The 20584-nt window shown below is 40.0% G+C and overlaps 1 protein-coding gene across 1 annotated transcript; it reads right to left on the reverse strand.

Moving 5' to 3' along the window:
• Positions 1–7517: 7517 nt before the first annotated feature.
• Positions 7518–8702, reverse strand: LOC128117424 (heat shock transcription factor, Y-linked-like). The gene has a single exon (XM_052749318.1). It carries the CDS (start codon positions 8700–8702, stop codon positions 7518–7520), a length of 1185 nt encoding a protein of 394 aa, XP_052605278.1.
• Between the last annotated feature and the right edge of the window lie 11882 nt (positions 8703–20584).

The raw sequence follows: 20584 nt of genomic DNA on the forward strand, positions 1-20584 counted from the left end.
GGAAGCAATTTCAAGAATACAACGCCCACATTCCCAAAGAGGTGGTGTGGGGCGGTTGGTTTTTTTGGTCTTTTAATGGGTTTTGGGTCTGAGATAATTTTCATTGATTAGGGGGGTTGGTTACAAGTTGTTGTCAAGGGTTAGGAAAAAGGCTAAGCAAAGGAGATTAGATTTAAGGTTCTTATTAAAAAAAAAAAAAAGAAAGAAAGAAAAGAAAAATGTAAATACTTTACATTGGATTGGATTGTTTTATATTGTATACAAATTATATATATTGAAATTGATATTGTTAGAAAATGTTATATATATTTTTCTAATTGTACCGTTCATCTAACAATGTAATGCAATTTTCTGATCCTTGAATGTTATTACCAACTATTAGGATATAAAGAAATGAAAGTTAGTAGTTAGATATTATAATAGAACTTGTAGTTATATTAGGTATGTTTTCAAGATTGAGTAGATATATTTTAGATAGACAGGTTATCTTCAAACCCTTCAGAGATCTACAGAATATGGCATTTAAAATGTTTTAATAACTTAGAAAATTTTTCTTTTTTGTTATGACTATGAGACATGTCGACTCCTGGCAGTACCAATCTACTTCAGAGAAAATATGGGCATTGAAGAAACTGCATATGGAGTTAACTTTCATTGTGGCAAAAGTTAGCCACTGGACAACAAAGTATCCTCGAATCAACAGGACAAAATGGACAAACAGGACATAAAACAAAGGATTACTGATTCTTGCCAAAACAAGTGTGGTTATGGCTTTATCAAAAGGCATCTTCAGAGGCCAGGACAATATGGCACCATCCCTGAAGTGGCCTTCGCAATTCGAAAAAGGTACAGTGCCCTTTTCTTCGAAGGCAGCTGAACAGGCAGTGGGCCGATGGCCTCTGATGTGCAATGGAACAGCAGCTGAAACAGTTATTCTTGAAGAGTAACTAAGCTCACGCCTCTCAATAGTAGACTGGCATTTGATGGAGGGATATGGAGAAGAATGGGATGCTGAGATGAAGCCATATATACACAGCCAGGAAGAATGGACAGCTGAGTTGGAAAACCATCAGCAATTTCCAGAATTTGAAATCCTGAATCATGACATGACACTGGTGGAATTCAGGTGTTTCTGGTACATGGACTACTCTCACTCAATGTGAGGTTGAACTGTTGACCTTGTGTACATCCTGCTTCACAAATGAGTCTGTCGGATATGCTGGGCCTATAGGCTGAAGATGATGCCCCAGCACTTCGGAGAAACCTCAGGTGACTGTCCAGACAGCTGTCTGTTTCTGTCAACTCACAAATTTTTTGGAGGTTGCTTATGTGCACTTCCTGTTTTTATTTTTGTTAGCTAATATTATTTCCTTCTTGGGTCTCTGAGGGAGTTGAAGATTAGTTAGTTATAGTTGAAGGTTAGTTAGTTATAGTTGAAGATTAATTAGGATACATTTTGAACTTACCAAAATAGGATAGATAATGAAATTATTTTCTCTGAATTTGTCAAATACAAATGGACTAGACATTGTTTAGGTATTTATTACTTGTATATATTGTATATAGTTATTATCCTTTTGTATATAGTTTTTCTTATATTAGTTATAAGCTTTTTCTTTTTTTTCCTTTTTATTAAAATAGAAAAGGGGAAATATGGTGATATTTTATTTGTATTAAAATGTTATTTGTATGTTAATAAATAAAGTTGCCCGGGGGTCAGAGCTATTAGCAAGCCATAGGAAAGCAGGGCAGTGGTAGCGTACGCTTGTAATTCCAGCACTTAGTAGGCAGAGCTGGGTAAGTCTCTGTGTGTTCAGGGATACAGCCATTATTGGATACACATGCCTTTAATCTTAATACCAATCATGGAAAACCTGGAGGCCTATACAGACAGGCTGTGAGGAGGCGGTCATGTGGTTGGGTTTACAACCAATGAGAAGGCAGGACAGGAACTCTATATAAAGACTTTAACACAGGGGTAGCTCTGGTTCGGAGAGGTAGGACCACTGCAGGAGGAAGGGTAAGGTTTTGGCTCTTGGCTCTGACCTCTTGGCTTTCTTCTTTGCATTGGTTCTGTGTTTATTGTTTGATGGGAAGGTTGGATACATCTACATAACTTTACTGAGTATATATTGTTACTTCACATAGCTCTACGGAACATTACCAATCCCATTCTTATTTTTATAACACAGATGCCTTCTATTAACTGTTTTAATTATAAGCAACGCTGTAATTAACACTTTTGTATAGCTCTGTACTTTTTGTGAAATTTAGTCAACAGGAAATACTGTGTGATGTATATGCTTAATGCATACAGAGAGAATTAAATTAATTCATCATATATAGACATGAAGTGGAAAACAAGGTAAGTTGGCAGGGACTATTTGCTTGTTGTTTGTTTTGTAACCAGCTAGAAAGATTTTGCTTGCAATCTTAAATATTTTAAAACTGCTAGTGGGAGTATCATCTCTATTTCAACACTGAAAAGAAAATCTCTCAGTTTATAGGATGATACAGTCATAGTTTGTAAGGAATGAGAACAGTAGAGTAGTGCATTAAATTCTCCATCTTTCTTACCTTTTAAAAGACCCTAAAATTCCCATGAGAACTCCAGAGTCTGAGGGTTGGGAGTGAACCAGAGCAGCAGCGTACTTGCCTATAGGCATGAAACTATGATTTTGATATCAAACAGCAAAGGAGGGGGCAATCACTGTCAAACTTTCTAAACAGCTCTAATGAGGCATGAGCGCTTTTGACGTCTAGAAACCTGTCTTCATCTCTCATCTTGGTCTACCTAAGCCACACCTGAGTTGGTACGTGTTACCATTTGTAGTACCGGTTGGCATTTATTTTCCAGAAAAAAATCAAAAGAAATCATATTTTTCCAAGGCCAGATCTTTGAAAGTAACATCCAGCCAGAACCCCAGGAAATAGAGAAGTATCGGATGAAAGTCACTCCTCTCCAGGGGTGATGCAGTGGCTCCTCAGTGCTTTCTTCCAAAATGTCTCAGCAACGACAAAGAGGCGAGTGGGCAGTTGGCTCCTTTGAGAATTCCGCTCACTGCTGAGCATGGAGGAGTGTGGGGCCCCGAGAGAGAGATATCACCCAGACATTGAAACCCTCTGCCTCCTCCAGTTCACCTGCAAACTGGAAATTGAAGAGATGTCTCAAAAACATGAGCTCTTCCTTTGCCTGGTGGGATATCTTTATCCTTGAGCAATAGCTCCAAATGACAGTCTTTAGTCTCTGAAAATGTAAAAATTGCCTTTTGAGTCAACACGAGTGAGGGCTGAAGCCCTTCATTATTTCCCTCTGGATTCTCATTCACTCCGAACTATAGGAAGTGTCAAAAATGCAGGACTGATGAAAAGTGTGTAAACATATTATCCAGATATTCAAGTTGTCACACGGAGCAATTTTGTTGTTGTTTCCTGGTTTCAATGTGAGCAAAGCTGAGCGGTGAAATGATCAAGTAGAGAGTTCTTTCTCTGACAGATAATATTTCTCATTTTAAATGATTTGTATTATTTTTCTTTTGAGTCCCCAGGCAAGTTCCAAACTCTGTTCAGATTTGCTCTGTTTTTAGAACCCTGTCCCCTCTCTACTACTCAGCAGGAAGCGTAATTGATGTGCGGCGCAGGACTCTGATCTTCAGTTTGTTGTGGGTTGCTTTTGTATCGCTTAGGATGGTCAAAGCTGTTTGGATAGGAAAGTGTTCTAAACTCTCAGCGGCAGAATACAAACTAACAGTGATCAACAGCCAGATACCTTGGGGAATTCAGAAAACATATCAAGTATCGTTAGCTGACGACAAATTGGAAGTACACTGAAGGGTGTCTCAAAAGTAGATCGGTGCCTGGCCGTGGTGGCGCACGCCTTTAACCCCAGCACTTGGGAGGCAGAGGCAGGCAGATCTCAGTGAGTTGGAGGCCAGCCTGGTCTACAAGGGGAGTTCCAGGAGAGTCAGAGCTGTCCCACAGAGAAACCTTGTCTCGAAAAGCAAAAAAAAAGACTTGCCCCAATCACTTTCATTTGCAACTCATTACCAGAATATGTAACCAGAAAAAGAACTTATGAAATACAAATCTAATGTATGATGACTATAATGACGAGCCAACAGAAAGAGATAAGAAATGAGTGAAGAACATTTGAATCAGTTGATGTAAAACACCTCTCAACTCAAAGAGATTACGAGAGCATTCATTCTCAACCTAAAAATACATGACCATGGCCTAGGAACACAGATTCAGATTGCTCCAAACCAAACTTGAGTGACCACGGATGGCCTAGGAACACAGACCCAGATTGCTCCAAACAGCGTGTTCCAATATGGCGAGCATTGCCTGAAGCCTTTGCACTTACAGAACAGAACAGAGCCGTAAGTCAAGTTGCTTTTCAGATACACTGGAGGGACATCAGACAGATGGGTTATAGCAAAGTGGGGGACTCACTCCTACAGGTCTCGGATGCTGTCTGATGACATTCTTAGCTTCTGGGTTGGTGGAAGAGAATAGTCTGTTGACACATGGCAAAAGGTTTGACTGATAGCTGCATGGATGCCAGGTCAGTCACATGTGGGAAATGAACGGCCCAACAGTCTCAATAATTCGACACTGGATCAACAGCATTCCTGCTCTCCAGGATCGTGAGGCCTTAGTCAGTCAATCAACCTTGTGGAATACTTAGGGTGTGTGTGGCTTCCTCTACCACGTCCCTCCCAAACTTCAAGCCATTTAAAGAAAACTTTTTTTTATTATTATTTCAAAAAATGTGTAGGGGAAATTAAGTAAAGGCTTGCCAAAGACCAAAGAATTAAAAAACACAGCTTTTAGTTCAAAGACTTACAGAAAGTCATGCGAGATGGCTGCTTGCACAGCTCTGCTGGAAATCACAAGGGGAACGGACTACTCTCTTCTCTCAGATGCACATACTTGGGGATTTCTACCATTCATACCTCAGCCTTTTCCAACAAGGTTCTGAGGTAGGTTACAAGGTGAAACATAGTAAGGGAATAGTAAGTTAGAAAGACAAGGAAGAATAAGGAATTACAGACAATGCTAACTGAACAATTAGAACCGAGTATCTGAGTAACAAAAGAGCTGGAACACTCTTCTAGAAGTCAGTGATAGACTTGGCTCTGGATAGCTTAAGATCCTGGCAAAATATGAAGGCTGACTAAGTATACTTGATAGTATCTACAAGGTAAAAGTGGCTAGGAAGCAGACAGGTGCATAGGCGCACGCCTTTAATTCCAGCACTTGGGAGGCAGGGGCAGGCAGATCTCTGTGAGCTAGAGTCCAATTTAATCTACATAGTAGATTCCAGAATGCCCAGTCCCACATAGTAAGATCCTGTCTCAAATATAAATTAATGAAAAATCAATTTTTTGTACAAAGCAGCAGCACAATAACTTCCGACCCTGGGGTGCTCATGAATAAAGCACGTGTCACATAATAAAGTGCTTACAAAGGGCGTATCTGAGACAGGCTGTAGGGATATAGCTTCCTCTACATTTCACTAGTAAAAACACAGGATATACTGTGTGAATCTCATAACCACACATTTACTACTAAACATAACCTACAGCCTTACAGAGTTTTGCTTAGCATACCACAAATCTTTCTGCCATTGTTTTCCCCTTTAGTGATTATTACAGTGTTGATTTGACTGTGGTTGTCAACACCCACATCACTCAGGTTATCCAGGTTATGGAGGAGGCAGAGGTTCCTTTCCCAAACAGAACCTTGCTATAAAGGCCATCTCCACAGTGAGCATACAGACTGCTGAACGCAACCTTCCCCCAATATCAGTTCGCTGTCCAGTGACATTCGTGAACTCTGATTTGAACACCTTTAGGCTTGGAACTCAGCCTCTGGTTTGACTATAATTGCTTCCTACTTTTTGCCGTGACCTTACTGATTATGTTCTTTGTGGAGCCTCCATAGAAATTTGAGTTTGAGGTCCTTGGTATGTGACTCAGTAAAACAAAAATGTCTCATAAATCCCATGCCTGTTCCTCTGTAGCAGCTGCTTTGAGGAAATATCAAAGGAACAATGACTCCACTCAAGCTCTTCAGACAGCTGAGTCTGTTGGGGGAGATAATAGCAAAACACTTAAGAGCATATACTACGACCATAACAATAACTATTCTATAGATTTTACGGCTCTTTATACTTTAGCAAGCTATTTCACATTCATCACTGTGTATTTCACATTCATCACTGTGGTTGCTTCTTCCAGGAGTCCCAGGAGACAATCGAAGGAGGAATTATGGCTCCGATTTTTTCAGATAAAAATCCTGATTTCCAAAATCACAAAGCACCTTAGCCTAGGGAACATGACTAACCCCAGATACAGCAGAGCATCGCGGGAGACAGTACTCACAACTTCACACCCTGCACGGCACCACACACAGAGACATTTCCTCAGTATTTTCTCAATTAATATTCAAGAAAATGCTTGGCAACATCCGCTTTGACTCATAAAGACGGATGATTAGGAGAAGATTACAGATAAGAACGAGCATAATGAACCACAAATACACTATACAATACTCCAAATTTGTGGACTATAGAAAGCCACGTGTTATGTATGACCCCACCCTATATGATTTTAATATAAGGAAAGGTTATAAATGGAGGCCACCTAAAAGTTGAGATGTAAATTTAGACTAAATATGATAGTCCCAAGTTCTTCATGAAACAAATGTGATTATTCTTCCTCCCTGGAAAAGGGAGATTATTCAGGAAATAGAACCCTAAAGTTTAAGATTTTAAACCACTCAAAGCCAAAAGAAAAAAAATCAAGACTACAAGTGCATTTATTTACTGTAGTACTCTCTACAACAGAAAAATATTAAAAATCGCCTTTAGGTCCACTGACCAAAGCCAACTGAACTACATCTGTGCATTTATGAAAGAAAAATGAAGAGACTATATGCTAAGATGGGTAATGTGCTGGCATTTTGCAAAGTGACAAGAATCAAGATCTAAAAACATATCTCTGTGTGTCTATGTGTGCATATGTAAATATATCACAGTTAATATGCATTATATGTTTGTGTGTTTATATATGTATATAGTCTACATATGTATACACAGATATATGTGCACAGAGTTTCCAACATTTACTTGTACACACACACACACACACACACACACACACATATTCTTTAAGTATTTCATTTTATGTGAGTGAATATGTTTTGCCTGCATGTATGTCTGCACATCACATGCATGTACTGCCCATGGAGGCCAGTAGAGGGTATTGGGTAACCTGGAACTGAGTTACAGAGAGTTTCTAGCTGCCATGTGTGTGCTGAGAATCAAACTCTGGAGCTCTAGAAGACCAGCCAACACTCCTTGTTTTTTTAAGGTGCACATAGAATTTTATTGTTCTATTTTGATGATGTAAGGTACACTCCAGGTGACTGTCAACTTGAATTCTAATCTCTGCTATGCTGAATGTTTTCATAAACAACCAAGTGGAGTGTTGGTAATGAGAAAGCCGACAGTATCATGACGATGGATGATGGTTTGATGTGGATGCCAAGGTAGCGGATGCTACCCTTTCCTTGTATATTGGTAACTTGGCTTCACCGATTGGTTTGGAGTCAGAGTAAGTAGATGAACTGGATGAAAAATGAGGATACCCGGGTCGAAAAGGAGAAGGCTCTGCCTGCATCTCAATACAACTGTTCCACAAATGAGACACATCCCTGTGGTTCTGAGCAATAGGGGTTATAATGAAATTCATAGTGTTGTCATTTGCCTGGGTGTAGATTCTCTGTGGGTCCACATGGAGAGGGGACACCTCATTTAAGGGAGCAGGGCGACGTGTTAGAATTTCGTCAGGTGTTCTAAAGGAGCTTGATGTTGCAAGAGAAAAGTCCCTTCTGATCCCATCCATTGTATCAGAACCTCCTTGGGCAGTAGAAGGCTTCTGTCTCGGATACACATTTGAAATGCTAGGGCCGGACAATAGTTTCCTTTCGCTGGTTTGGACAGCTACACCCAGACTGTGGTCATCCATGTTGTCCAAGTCTGGACTGAAGCGTTTATTCTTAAAATCTGGAAGTGCCGGAGCAGCCCCACGAGAAGCAGTCTTTATCCCAATTCTCCTTTTCATTCTTTCCATAAGGTGGGGGCAGTCACGCAGAAAGTTTGGATTCTGATAGAACTGTAACTTACATGAGGCAGAGACTCCTTTTTCTTCAGCCAGGAAGTCAGGGAGAGAAGCAGATCTCTGGAAATTTTGTCTCATTTTCCTAAATCCGTACAGATTCAGCTGTCGAACCAAACTCTTCATGCTATCCGTTTCAAATATTCTGAAGGGGGCCTTTCTTTCCAACACTTCCTTTTTAAAGAGTTCTTCGTTGATCACTATGTAAGTCCCAGCTTCATCCCACCAAATAGACTTAAATTTGTCACTTCCCACTATCTTCCAAAGCTTTCTGGGAAAGGTCATGGAGAATAAATTACTGTCTTCATCTGGCTCTGAGGCACAGAGGGTGTGAGGCGGCCTCTTTATCAAGAAGCGCTGAGCCAGAACCTGAAATGCACTTTCCTCTATAATAGCCCATAAGTCCGAGTCCCTCTGACCTGTGTCATCATCACACAAAGGATGGCTGGAGGAGGTCTCTGAATCCGTCGACACCTCATGAGGGGAAACATCCAGAGTCTCTGAAGATGCCTCTGCCATCTCCTGCACACTTGACGTCACCTACAAAGTCTTCACATCCAAACAGCTTTGGGCTCTGCCGCTTTCCTTGGAGCTTCAGTATTCCTACACAGATGAGAGGAAGCGATGACATCATAAAGGTGGTCAATCTGGCAGCTATGACATCATAAGATGACTTTTGGGGCTCCTGGCGATCATGGAATGACATTATGCCAAAAGCATTCCTGTCCCATGCAGAAATGCTCCCTGTAAAGCAAAAGATTAGCTAGCCCCTTACTTATTGAAGAAGACTTAAAAATCTCGTTCCTAAAGACACTTGCTTTTTTTCCTTCTTTTTTATTATAACTTTTATTATTTAAAACAATTTTTAAATTTAAATATATTTTGATCATCCTCTTCCCCTCCCCCAAGTCTTTCCAGATCCCTTTCCTCCCTACCCACCCAACTTTGAGTTCATTTTCAAAAACCAAACAAAGACCCAGTATAACAACAACAACAACAACAACAAAAAAAAAAAACCCAAAGCCAAGAAAACAAAATAAACCACCACCCAAAAAGAAAAAACAAAACAAACCACCAAACTATTAAAGCAGAGGAAAAAAAACTGTGGAGTCCATTATACATTGGCCAACCACTCCTGAACATGAGGCCTGCCCTGGAGTGCTTGATATACCCATCATCACTCCACTGGAGGAAACCAATTTTCCCTCCAGTGGATATACCCAGAGGATATAAATGAGAGTTCAGTTGTTAGCCATCTCTCCCTGTGCAACCAGAACTCTGAAGCGCTGAGCCATTCGCCAGCCCTGACAGACTTACATTTTTAAATATAATATTCTCTCCAGCCCTGATATCCTTGCATTCTTAAATATAATATTTTATATATGTACAGCTATATAATATTTTATATTTGTACAGCTATTTATCACTATACATATATATGTATAGTGATAAATAGCTGTACAAATACATGCATTTAATTATATTTGCAAAAATAAGAAAAACACTAGTAATATAAGCCAAAATGAATGAAAATGATAACCCTGGGTTACAGAGTATGGCAGATGGGGTGAAAGTGAGACTCTGATTAATGGACATTTTAAAAAACATACAATGTATTTATCATGGTTTCTCTCTCCCTGTCTTCCTTTTCAGAGTTATGGCTTTGAAATTACAAAAAATATGTTTATGTTTATGACAAGTAAATTACAAAGGCAATCTCTAAAATCAAAATCGATCTGAAGGAGATGAACCCAACTGCATACCAAATTCACGGCATCAGCACGGAAAAGGAAAGGTGGGCTGCAAGTGGGCTTATCACAGAACACGGGGCTCCGTCCGTAATTGCTGTTAGTTCATATGAAGAGCGCACACAACAGCAGGGCACAGAGGCAACAGGGTGACAGATGCCGAACTCGTCTGACGAAGGACTGGGTGCTGACAGCCATAGCGGAATGGAGAAAGCAGCTGTAGATAAGACATTACATGGAACCACCATTGCCTCAAGAACAACTTGTAGTGAGGACAGGGTCACAAGTTGGTCACATCAGTCATTTTGCCAAAAAGGCTGCATGAGGACCACTTTAGACATCCGTCAAGCAGCAACTAGTCCTCACTTACTGGGCCCATTTAGAAGACAGCTTGTAAGAAGATCATTTCACAAATAAATTAAGAAGGTTATAGACGGTGTCCTTGCCGTAATTTTTATAAACCGTTAGGGGGACTCAACCTCATCAGGCAGGTATTAATTAACCTCCTCATCGTCACTGAGTAGAAAGAATGGGTTATAGTGGAGGGGAAGGGAATTAGATGGGCGCTACATACGTCTTTGGGACACAAGGAGTAAACACGAGACTAGGAAAAGTATGGGACAACTTAACGAAACAGGCTGACCTTTTGCCTGGACCGGGAGCTGAGGCGAAGTCAGTGATGCCAGGCTTGCTGTGACACAGAGAAATGGGAAGAGCTGTGGGCAGTCACTGAGTGTACAAGTGGTCAGAGATTGCCAACTGACTTTATGTTTTTGTGATAGGATTAGTTTATTAAAAATACACTTGACTTTAGCCAAGTAGAAATAGCGCTTGCCTGGAAGCAGGATCAGATAAGCTGTGGGACTACTGCAAGATTTCCAGAATCTGACTCTTTTTCGCAAGGGATGCTGAAACAATTTGATGTCCAAAAGGACTGAACATTGAGAGGGGGAGGGGGAAAAGAGAAAAAAATATAGACAGGAACTTACTTGCTTCACGAAAACTCACTAAAGCTGCATCACAGACCTCAATGTGAATGAGAGACTATGAGATTCTAAAAAAAAAGGAAATATCTAAATGACCTTAATTTTTTTTAAAGATCTAACGAAAGAAACAGTTGATAAATTGGACTTCATCTAGACAAAAGTCAAGGTCAAGAGAAGGACAAGACAAGCCACAAATGAAAGGGAAGAATTTGTAAAAGGTGTATATGATAAATGATGCATTAAAAACTCTTAAAACTCAACAATAAGAGGGAAAAAGCCCAATTTGAAGACAATTAAAAAACTAACAGAGAGCCGGGCACTCGGGAGGCAGAGCCAGGTGGAGCTCTGTGAGTTCGAGGCCAGCCCAGTCTACAGAGCAAGATCCAGGGCAGGCACCAAAACTACACTGAGAAACCCTGTCTCAAAAAACCAAAAACAACAACAACAACAAAAAAAAACTAACAGAGACACTTCATTAGTGAACAAGCAAAGACAATAAATGAGAATGTAAAAAGATTGCATCATAGTTCATCTGAGAAATTAAAATTAAAACAGCAATGAGTTAGTACTACATGCCGAATACATTGCCCCTAGTCCAGAGCACTGGCAAGAGCCGAAGGATGCTGCTAATTGTACATCAGGGAGCTTTCTTAGAGGCCAGTGATGATAGAGAGGTTAAAGGGATGCAGGAGTGGCCTTTGCATCTTCCCATTAACTATGATGGCTCTGGGATGGCCTGGACTCTCACCCGCTGCTCGTGAGAATTCAAAATATTGTAGTCACTTTGCAAGATAGTTTGGCAGCTTCTTACAACAACACTAAATGTACTCTTATTGTATGGAGCTGAAAATCCCAAGGAGTTGAAAATTTAGGTCCACACAAAAACTTGCTCACGGATGTTTTTGATAGCTTTATTCAAAATTGCTGAAACTCGAAAGCAACTAAGATGTCCCTAAGTGAGTGAGTGGATCTGGCGCTCTGAACATTTTTGAAAATGTCAAATGTGGAGATGGTGTTGACAAAAAAATATATATATGAGTTGTTTTAGGGCTGCTGAGAAGTGGGGGAATGCACAGAGGCTGTGTAGGATTGGTGAAAACATCCTGGATGATACCGCAGTGGTGGATAAACAGCGTTATACATCTCTCTAAAGCAATTAGACATACAAAACCAAAGGAGTACCTAATGGAGACCATCCTTAGGTGGTAATCATTAGCCACGTATTTTTATCACCTCTTAGAAATGCAGAGCTCCAGTGAAGGATAGTGATGGCAAGGTTATGTGCATAGAGACAGAAGTACAGGAGAGATGTCTGCACCTTCCTGTGCACTGCATTAAGAGTGTGAAACTGCTCCAAAAATCTAATTTTTAAAAAGTGTAAAGCACATTTGATTGGCCCTTTTATAATAATTTAAAGTAAATACATTACTAAATACATTAGTTAAACCTGAATGTATCTTAACTGGAAGTGTAAAATTTGCCTAGTTATAATATCTACTCTTTGTTCATCATTAAGAGGGAGCCAGAAAATCATGTTATACGGGTGTATATGGGGGAATCAATTTAATATGGCCTCTTTTCTTCTCGCTCAGTTTAGTGGATTTTGTGTATGTGAACGCAAGCTCAAACTATAGGTAACCAAGAGAACTAATAAAATTCATCGAGGGAGAAGTAACGTGTGTAAAATCCAAAGAAAGTGTTTCATTCCCAAAGGTAACCAGAAATACGAGATCCATACAGTGATATCAGAGGAAAGGCAAAGGGGAAAATGTCACATGGAGAAACTGAAAGAGTCTGACAGAAGAAAATTTACCAAAAATTCAAGATTAAGTGACCTCAATATGGGCATACTGTTAAACAACCAGCGGCTACAGAGTTTCTCACAATACTTATTTAAAGTAGGTTTCATTGCAAAGTGTATCTTTATCCCTTATTCCCTCTTAGGAGAAATATCTTTTTTCATCGTGTCCTTTGTGTTTAAAAAAAAAAAAAAAAAAAAAAAAAAAACCTTTAAAAAGTAAACACTTAGCTTAAAAAAAAAAAAAAAGCTCCAAAATTGCTAACAGGCAAGCATCAGGAAGTTGCGTTCAATTCAGATAAACTTCAAAGTGATACAAGGTTCTGAGGGCCACTGTCTAGCCTAAAACCAAATCAAGCTGAAGGTCGTATATAAACAAATGTGTTTATGTCTTTTTTTTTTTTTTTCCTGCACATTACATTTCCCTAACAGGGTGAAAACATAGTATTTTAAGCACATCTGATTTTTTTTTAACCAAGTTTTCTTTTAAAAATGTGAAATTGCAAAGATCGATATTAAGTCTAGATCTATGGAGTTTGGGTACACTTTTAGACATATATTGTAATCTAAATCTCAGTTAAAAGGACCATCTTTAATAAACTTTGCTTGAATTAGTCTCCATAAATGTTCACCTCTTTTACATGTATAATCTCTGCCCACAGATTGTCAACAACTAAGGAATCTTTTCCTGAATGAAGGCTTTACCTAGGTATTTAAATACGTGCTCTGAAGTGGTTATAAAACCAACTCTCTAAAATGGTGTGATTGAGTCACAAAGAGTTTAATACTACTATAGAAATAAGTCAAAAGGCATATAAAATCCACTTGATAAAATATCACAAAGTTACACAAGGAAAGAGACAAAATAAAATAAATTCCCCTAATGTATCGCAAATACCAACCACCACACACTACCTACAAGCCATATGTTTTTCCATCTGTTCTGTTATCGTTGACTAAATTTATAGTATTTGGGCTATCAGAAGGATTGTCAAACATGAGCTGGGCATGATTTTAAACCTAGGTGTTACTGTTGGGTTTTTCCCCCCTTTTCTTTTCTTTTTTCAAGAAACTACTCACTTCTACACCCATGGTACCATTGATGACATTTAAGGAGTTCAGATTAAGATTCCCCCAGCATCTCATCTCTGAGAATGGAAGTCAGTCATTGGAAGGTTTAAACTGGCCATCACTAACTGATCGATCTCCTACAACTTTCCACATTTTGAGTGAGGGCTACTCACAAAGAAGGCAGAAATTCTGAAGGCAGATGGGATCCTTTTGGTTGGGAGGTTCTGCTCTTTCATTGGCCAAAATAGAAGATGATGCTCCATGACCCACTCTTTGCTTCTAGCTCCCTGTTTGGCAGAGGTGTGCACTGTCACTCCCTTAGACTATGTGGAAAAGTGGTAATCCTGAAATTGGCCAGAAAAACCAGTTCCACCATTTTGGCCGAATTTAAGCAAGCTTTTATTAAAATATTAAATACTGACCAAGAAGGAATTTGGTCAGGACCATCATCTGGAAACTTTCCAGGTAAGTGGCCCCAAGACACTTCTTGGTGGGGCTTATATGAGCAAAACCCATAGGCCACCATATTTTCCCATGAGGCTTTGTTGTTATTTTCTAAGAACCACAATTCCCAGAATTCCAGGAAGTTAACCAGTCTTTGGGCAGGTGGGGCTTACAGGTTAACTTTGGGTTTAACAAAAGGTGACAAAGAGCCATTGACGTTCTGCTCCATCATCTAAGACTGAGTGGGAATATTCAATTGCATTTGAGAAAGGACATGTCTGTTGTGAGGGACCCGTGCACAGTCTACATGGCAATAACCTTTAATGATCTAATGGCCTGAGGGGCTGAGAATAACCAAATCTGCAAGACAGCAGAGTCCTTAGTTGTGTAAGTACACAGGACTGAATTTCATGGACATGTGAATTTGGAAGTAGGCCCATGTGTAGCTGAATTTTTTCCTGTGTCCTGCCTGGCCCACCTCCTAAAAAGGTCATGGTTAGAATGGTAAGTTTACCCCAGCCTCTGTGTGCCTGACTAAAAGCTAAGCTCTGCTGAACTCTTCACACATGAAAACACCAACGTACTGAAGGTTCAGTGTGTAAATGACTAAACATGGTGACTTTTACATAGTCATAGTAATTAATCTGCTAAATCTAAGAATTCAAATAGCTTTTTAAATGCAAACAAAGATAGCCATCTGTGAGAAGTTGGGGTCCTAATATTAGTCTCAGTAAGTAAAATATGGAACTCTCAAACTATGCTAAAACCCTGGAGTCCGCTCCGTGGTAAACTGCTTTGTGCTTCAGAAAACACTGACTTTGCTCCCATGAGGCTTTTCCCCATCCCACTAGATTCAGCCATATGGTTGACTTTAGCAAAGAGAATGAGGGTGGATGTCGGTGTCTTAGTACTATCAGACCTCTCACAGTCTCTCAAAACGGTTAGCTGAATAGGCCAGAGCTGGAGCCTGACTAAGGTCGTCCACTTGGCAACACTTGCCAGGTGGTCATGAACTCAGAATGCTTGTAACGTTTTAATTAACCTTTAATCTTAACTACAAGCATTGAGAGCATAATGCCAAAGGAAAGGTGTCAATTGAGTGTATTCCACATGGAGGACTTATTGAAACTAGGGAATGTGTATAAAATAAAATATGTTTAAGATACAATGCTCTAGGGTGGATTCATACTTAATGTGTCCTGAATTCAAATTCAAGTATAATATCTTTTCTCTGAGCATTCTATCCTACCAACCTTTCTCTCTCTCTCTCTCTCTCAATCTCTCTCTCTCTCTCTCTCTCTCTCTCTCTCTCTCTCTCTCTCTCTCCCCCTCTCTCTCTCTCCTTTTGAGGAAAGTAATAAAATCTCTCTGAATTTAAAGATGACACTAAACTAAGATCTTAATCATATTTTGGGGCAAAAATGTGCCTTAAAATATTCTAGGATCAATGTATTATGTAATTGCATGCATTTAAATGCATGAAAGTTATAGCGGTACATATCAATAATGGATGTAGATAAACAGCTTCAGGACATAATAATCTCCTAAGACTATTAAAATGATGTATAGTGTGTGTTCATATGTATATCTTGCATGTATATACATAATAAACACATATATGACTGTATAATCTCTGTGGGTCTGGGACCCAAAAGAGATCCAGGTTAAAAAAAAAATAACTTAATACACTATTTTATTATAAACAACAAGAATGAAGAAATGAGATAAAGATGTGGAGAATGTAATGGGATTTAGAGAGAGGCAACATCAGCTACATGACATGAAAAAAGATCTAAGCATTTTAGATTTTTGTCAACTGTTTTTAAATATATAATTTTAAATATACAAAATTTAAATAAATGTAAATTTTTAAATAAAATTTTTTTAAATTTAAAATTTTAAATGCAAAACAATTAGTCATTGAAAAATCTAGATTTAGATTTCTTACCCCATAGTGACTGATGAATTAAACAAAAATCCTGAGAGAACTATTTTGTAAGGATAAACATTAGGGGCTGGGGAGGTGTTCAGTTGTAAAGCACTTGTTTTTCAAGCATGACAACCTGAGTCTGAGCCACAGAAGTCACATTTCAATGGGGGGCCTGTGATGCTGGGAGATGACTCAGTGGTTAAGAGCGGTCGTTGCTCTTTAAGAAGACCAGCACCTACATCAAACATGTCACCATCACCTGTAACTCCAGTTTCAGCACATCCAACACCCTCATCTAACAACAGCAGGCACACACATGCACACAGAGACACCCTACACACAGAGAGAGACAGATCACACACACACATTCACACAGGGACACCACACACACACACAGAGACAGATCACACACACACATGCACACAGAGACACCACACACACACAGAGACAGATCACACACACATGCACACACACACACAAGTGCATGCATATAAGAAAAATCAAATAAAACAAAAAAATGTAAAGTCAAGCAAGAGGGAACCCTTTTGTAATCCAAGTGCTTGAGGATATGAAGGCAGTAGTCTTATGGGACTCACTGGCAAGCCAGCCTAGCCTGGTTACCAAGTTCCAGACCAGCAGGACCAAGTTCTAGACCAGTCTCAAAAGTAGTTACCAAGTTCTAGACCCGTAAGAGGACCTGTCTCAAAAGTAAAAATGGATGATGTCTGATTAAGGATGCCTGAGGTTGTCCTCTGACCTCCATACACACATGTGCACAACATGCACCCTCACACACATATTCACACAAGTGCATATGAACACACACAAGAATACATGTTAAAATCAAAAAGTCTCAGATAGGCAACCTTAGGTAATTAGGATCTCCTGTGTACCTCTAAATCTCTTCTATTAACATCTGAAAAGTTGAATACCTTGAAAGAGCATTCTGGGATCAAATGCTGTGTGGATTTCGTCTCCCAAGAGATAGTGTATCTATATTTAGTTCTATGTCTCCACTTGTTCACAGGGTGTAGATAATCTTCCATCATGTTTTAATCTCTAGATATTTTCTCAAAACTTGGCTTCAGAACAAATTACAAATGTGTGTGTGTATAATGTGCATATACTTGTATATATTAAAATTTATATAATACATAGTGGGAGTTTAGCAAATAAAACAGTGTCATGAGAAATCATGTGTACATAGCAAGTTGGCCTATTCATTTTCTTTAAGAAATCAATGCTCAAGATGCCATCAGTATTCCATGGTTCTTAAACTTTTAAATTTCTTTTATTATAATTCTCACAGAAGGAAATGTTTCTTCATCAAATAATGAGAGTATGATAACCTAGGGCATAGGAGTGAATTCCATTTATTCTGTCTATAATCATTCTATATTTCTTCAATAAAATGCCATTTACATTCACCTTTGAATACACTGGAGACAGTAGGGGTGTGTGTGTGTGTGTGTGTGTGTGTGTGTGTGTGTGTGTGTGTTCATGTGTTTGAGTGTGTACATGCACAGTTTTATAGCATTTTTGTCTGAGGGCTTTGTGTATGTGTGTAGCTAGAGTTTTTCTGCCTGGCCCACAGTCAGGACAAATCTCTCTCACCCGCCAGTCCCAAGCCGCTCAAACCCGATCAAGTAAACACAGACACTTATATTGGTTACAAACTGTATGGCCGTGGCAGGCTTCTTGCTAACTGTTCTTACAGCTTAAATTAATCCATTTCTATTAATCTATACCTTGCCACGTGGCTTGTGGCTTACCGGTACTTTACATCTTCCTTGTCCTGATGGCGGCTGGCAGTGTCTCCCCTCCCAGCTTCCTGTTCTCTCAATTTTCCTCTCTGTTAGTCCCGCCTATACTTCCTGCCTGGCCACTGCCAATCAGTGATTTATTCATTGACCAATCAGCAACACATTTGACATACAGACCATCCCACAGCATACGTGTGTGTGCATGTATGTATGCACACATATCTTAGAAGAATTCTTAAGTCTCCCTCATTGATATAAACCACAGATACGCATGGTTTGGTTGAATTATCCCTGCCAGGTTTATTATCTGCTCCTTTCCCCCGCTGTTAGCATGTGTAATTGTATGGTTTTAAGAACTTTAGTGACTCACCATAAAGCAAGCTGAAAAAATAAGGGACAGATGTGTTTCTATGTATTTTTTTGAGGGTTGCTAGGATGGGAACCCTTTCATGTGATTTCGGAATCTCATCTGAGAGGTAGCTCTGGCTTCTTTAGAGGACCTCTTCCCCAGCCCTGAACTCCTCAACCACCAGGAGGGCGGAATGCAGCACTAGAATACCACCCACTGACTTGAATGATGGGGTAAACAGCAGCAGCATAATGCCCCCATCCGCAGGAGAGATGATTGCCACACTGTCTTCCAGGAGGGTTAAATGAAGGGAGGAAAGCCTTCCTCTGCACAAAGCTACAGCAAAGTGCTTCTGCTCTTCAAGGCATGATTAATAAGACACAGCCTCACAGACAATTTGTGGTGAAAGATCATAAACAGGACAATGGCTGTTGATCAGGTTTCAAAATTTTGGTCTTGAGCCTTTAACTGCGTAGAAAAACTCACCCCGTGGTCAACATAACGCAAAGCAGACAGGAGCCAAAAGTCTTAATGAGAGGTCAAACTGGCAGGAAAGAGTTTAACTTTTACAGTTTCAGGTCAAACAAGACATCAGCAATGTCCAAATCATATCTCTCTATCTCTCTCTCTCTCTCTCTCTCTCTCTCCCTCTCCCTCTCCCTCTCCCTCTCCCTCTCCCTCTCCCTCTCCCTCTCCCTCTCCCTCTCCCTCTCCCTCTTCCTCCTTCCCTCTCCTCTCTTTCTCCCTCTCTTCTCTCTCCCTCTCCCCTCTCCCTCTCTCTCTTGTGAAGCAGTCTCTCTACCTAGCACAGGCTGGCCTAGAACTCAGGGTGCTTCTGAATAGCTGGGATAATGTACCCTGTCAAGTACTCCGTTAACAAACCCCCAGGAAACTCCGTGTTGGTAAGAGTAGCAATAGAAACAACTTTTGAATATGATCTTTACTTTTCAATGGATGTATCTTTGTAAGAAGTGTATAGCTTGTTACTATATTTTTATTATATAAATAATATAAAAAACTATATAATTGTCTAGTAGGATTTCACTCAGAGGGCAGGGGAGCCTATAGCTCCCCATTTAAGGATAAAAGGACTTCTTTTCCATCCTTCTGAATTTTGTGTCCTTCTGTGATTCTGCTCTTAGCTGCATTAATACTGCATCCCTCTTTGTAACTTGAAGATGATGTTAAGCTACATACCAAACCACTAGGAGGCTCCTTTCAAATGGGGGCCTACATCCCACACGACTGGGGAGAAAACAAAAGAAACTGTGGACCCAGTCTTTGACATCACCTAAGGTTTCCTGCCTCATATGCAAGGCTCTCCCTGAAGAAATGTTAGCAGTGTGTAGTAGCATGTCCTTTAACGTAGGGCAAGCCATCCACGTTGGAACTGAGTGAGACGGCAGCTAGGACACCTGAGGGACCTGCTGGTATAAGAGGGGTTATTCATACTCCAAAAGCTCTGGAGGGAATGTGGACTTGACTGACAGCTTGCAAGTGGGCAGGGAGAAAAGAAGAAAGGGAGTAATCCCCCGCCCCCATAGAAAAAGTGGAGTATGGGTAAGAAGAGAAAGCCACAGGCAGCATAAGCCTGGAGCCAGCCTAGAAGAAGCATGGAGTGCTAGGTTCTGTCCCTGGCGGTTGGAGGATCACGGGAAAGTGAGTTGATCTTTGGGGAACCCTGTTTTCTCATTTCACACACTTGCTTATCCACCTCGAAAGGCTGCTGGACGACCCAGTGAAATTATGGATGGGAAAAGTATCTCTGCCACTTTAAAACCCTGTGCTGACGCGATGAGCTACTGTTTCATGACCATATTTCATTATAAAGGCAACAGGTGCATCTAATTAAAAAAAGGAGAATAACGCAGACCTGTACTAGGCAGGGAGTGGTTGATCCACACCTTCTCATCCTACGCCAGCCCTGAGTGGGATGATGGAGAACGAGCCACAACCTCATCTCTGTTGGTTTGTTACTTCCTCCTGTTCTTGTACGGCGTAGACGGCTTATGTAATAAAAATACAAAGTGCTGCTCAAAGCTTGCTATTTTCATCAGAAAATAGGACATTTTCATTTATCTGGTCGATTCTGCTTACCTGATCCTCTGTAAAATGACTGCTAAACGTTCATTTCTGTTAATAGAAGAGAAGATCTACACCTGCTGATGGATACAGTTACCTGCTTTAATTTAAAATACCATGGAATGTATACGTCGAATGCTAAAATGAACATTTTCCCGTCTCCTTTTTTCTGATGTTTTTCTTTATTAATAAACTATTTTATTCAGTTTTACATACCAACCACAGATCCC

Source organism: Peromyscus californicus, unplaced genomic scaffold, assembly GCF_007827085.1.
Source record: "Peromyscus californicus insignis strain IS unplaced genomic scaffold, ASM782708v3 Scaffold_21__1_contigs__length_65335640, whole genome shotgun sequence".
In the NCBI taxonomy this organism is placed as follows: domain Eukaryota; kingdom Metazoa; phylum Chordata; class Mammalia; order Rodentia; family Cricetidae; genus Peromyscus; species Peromyscus californicus.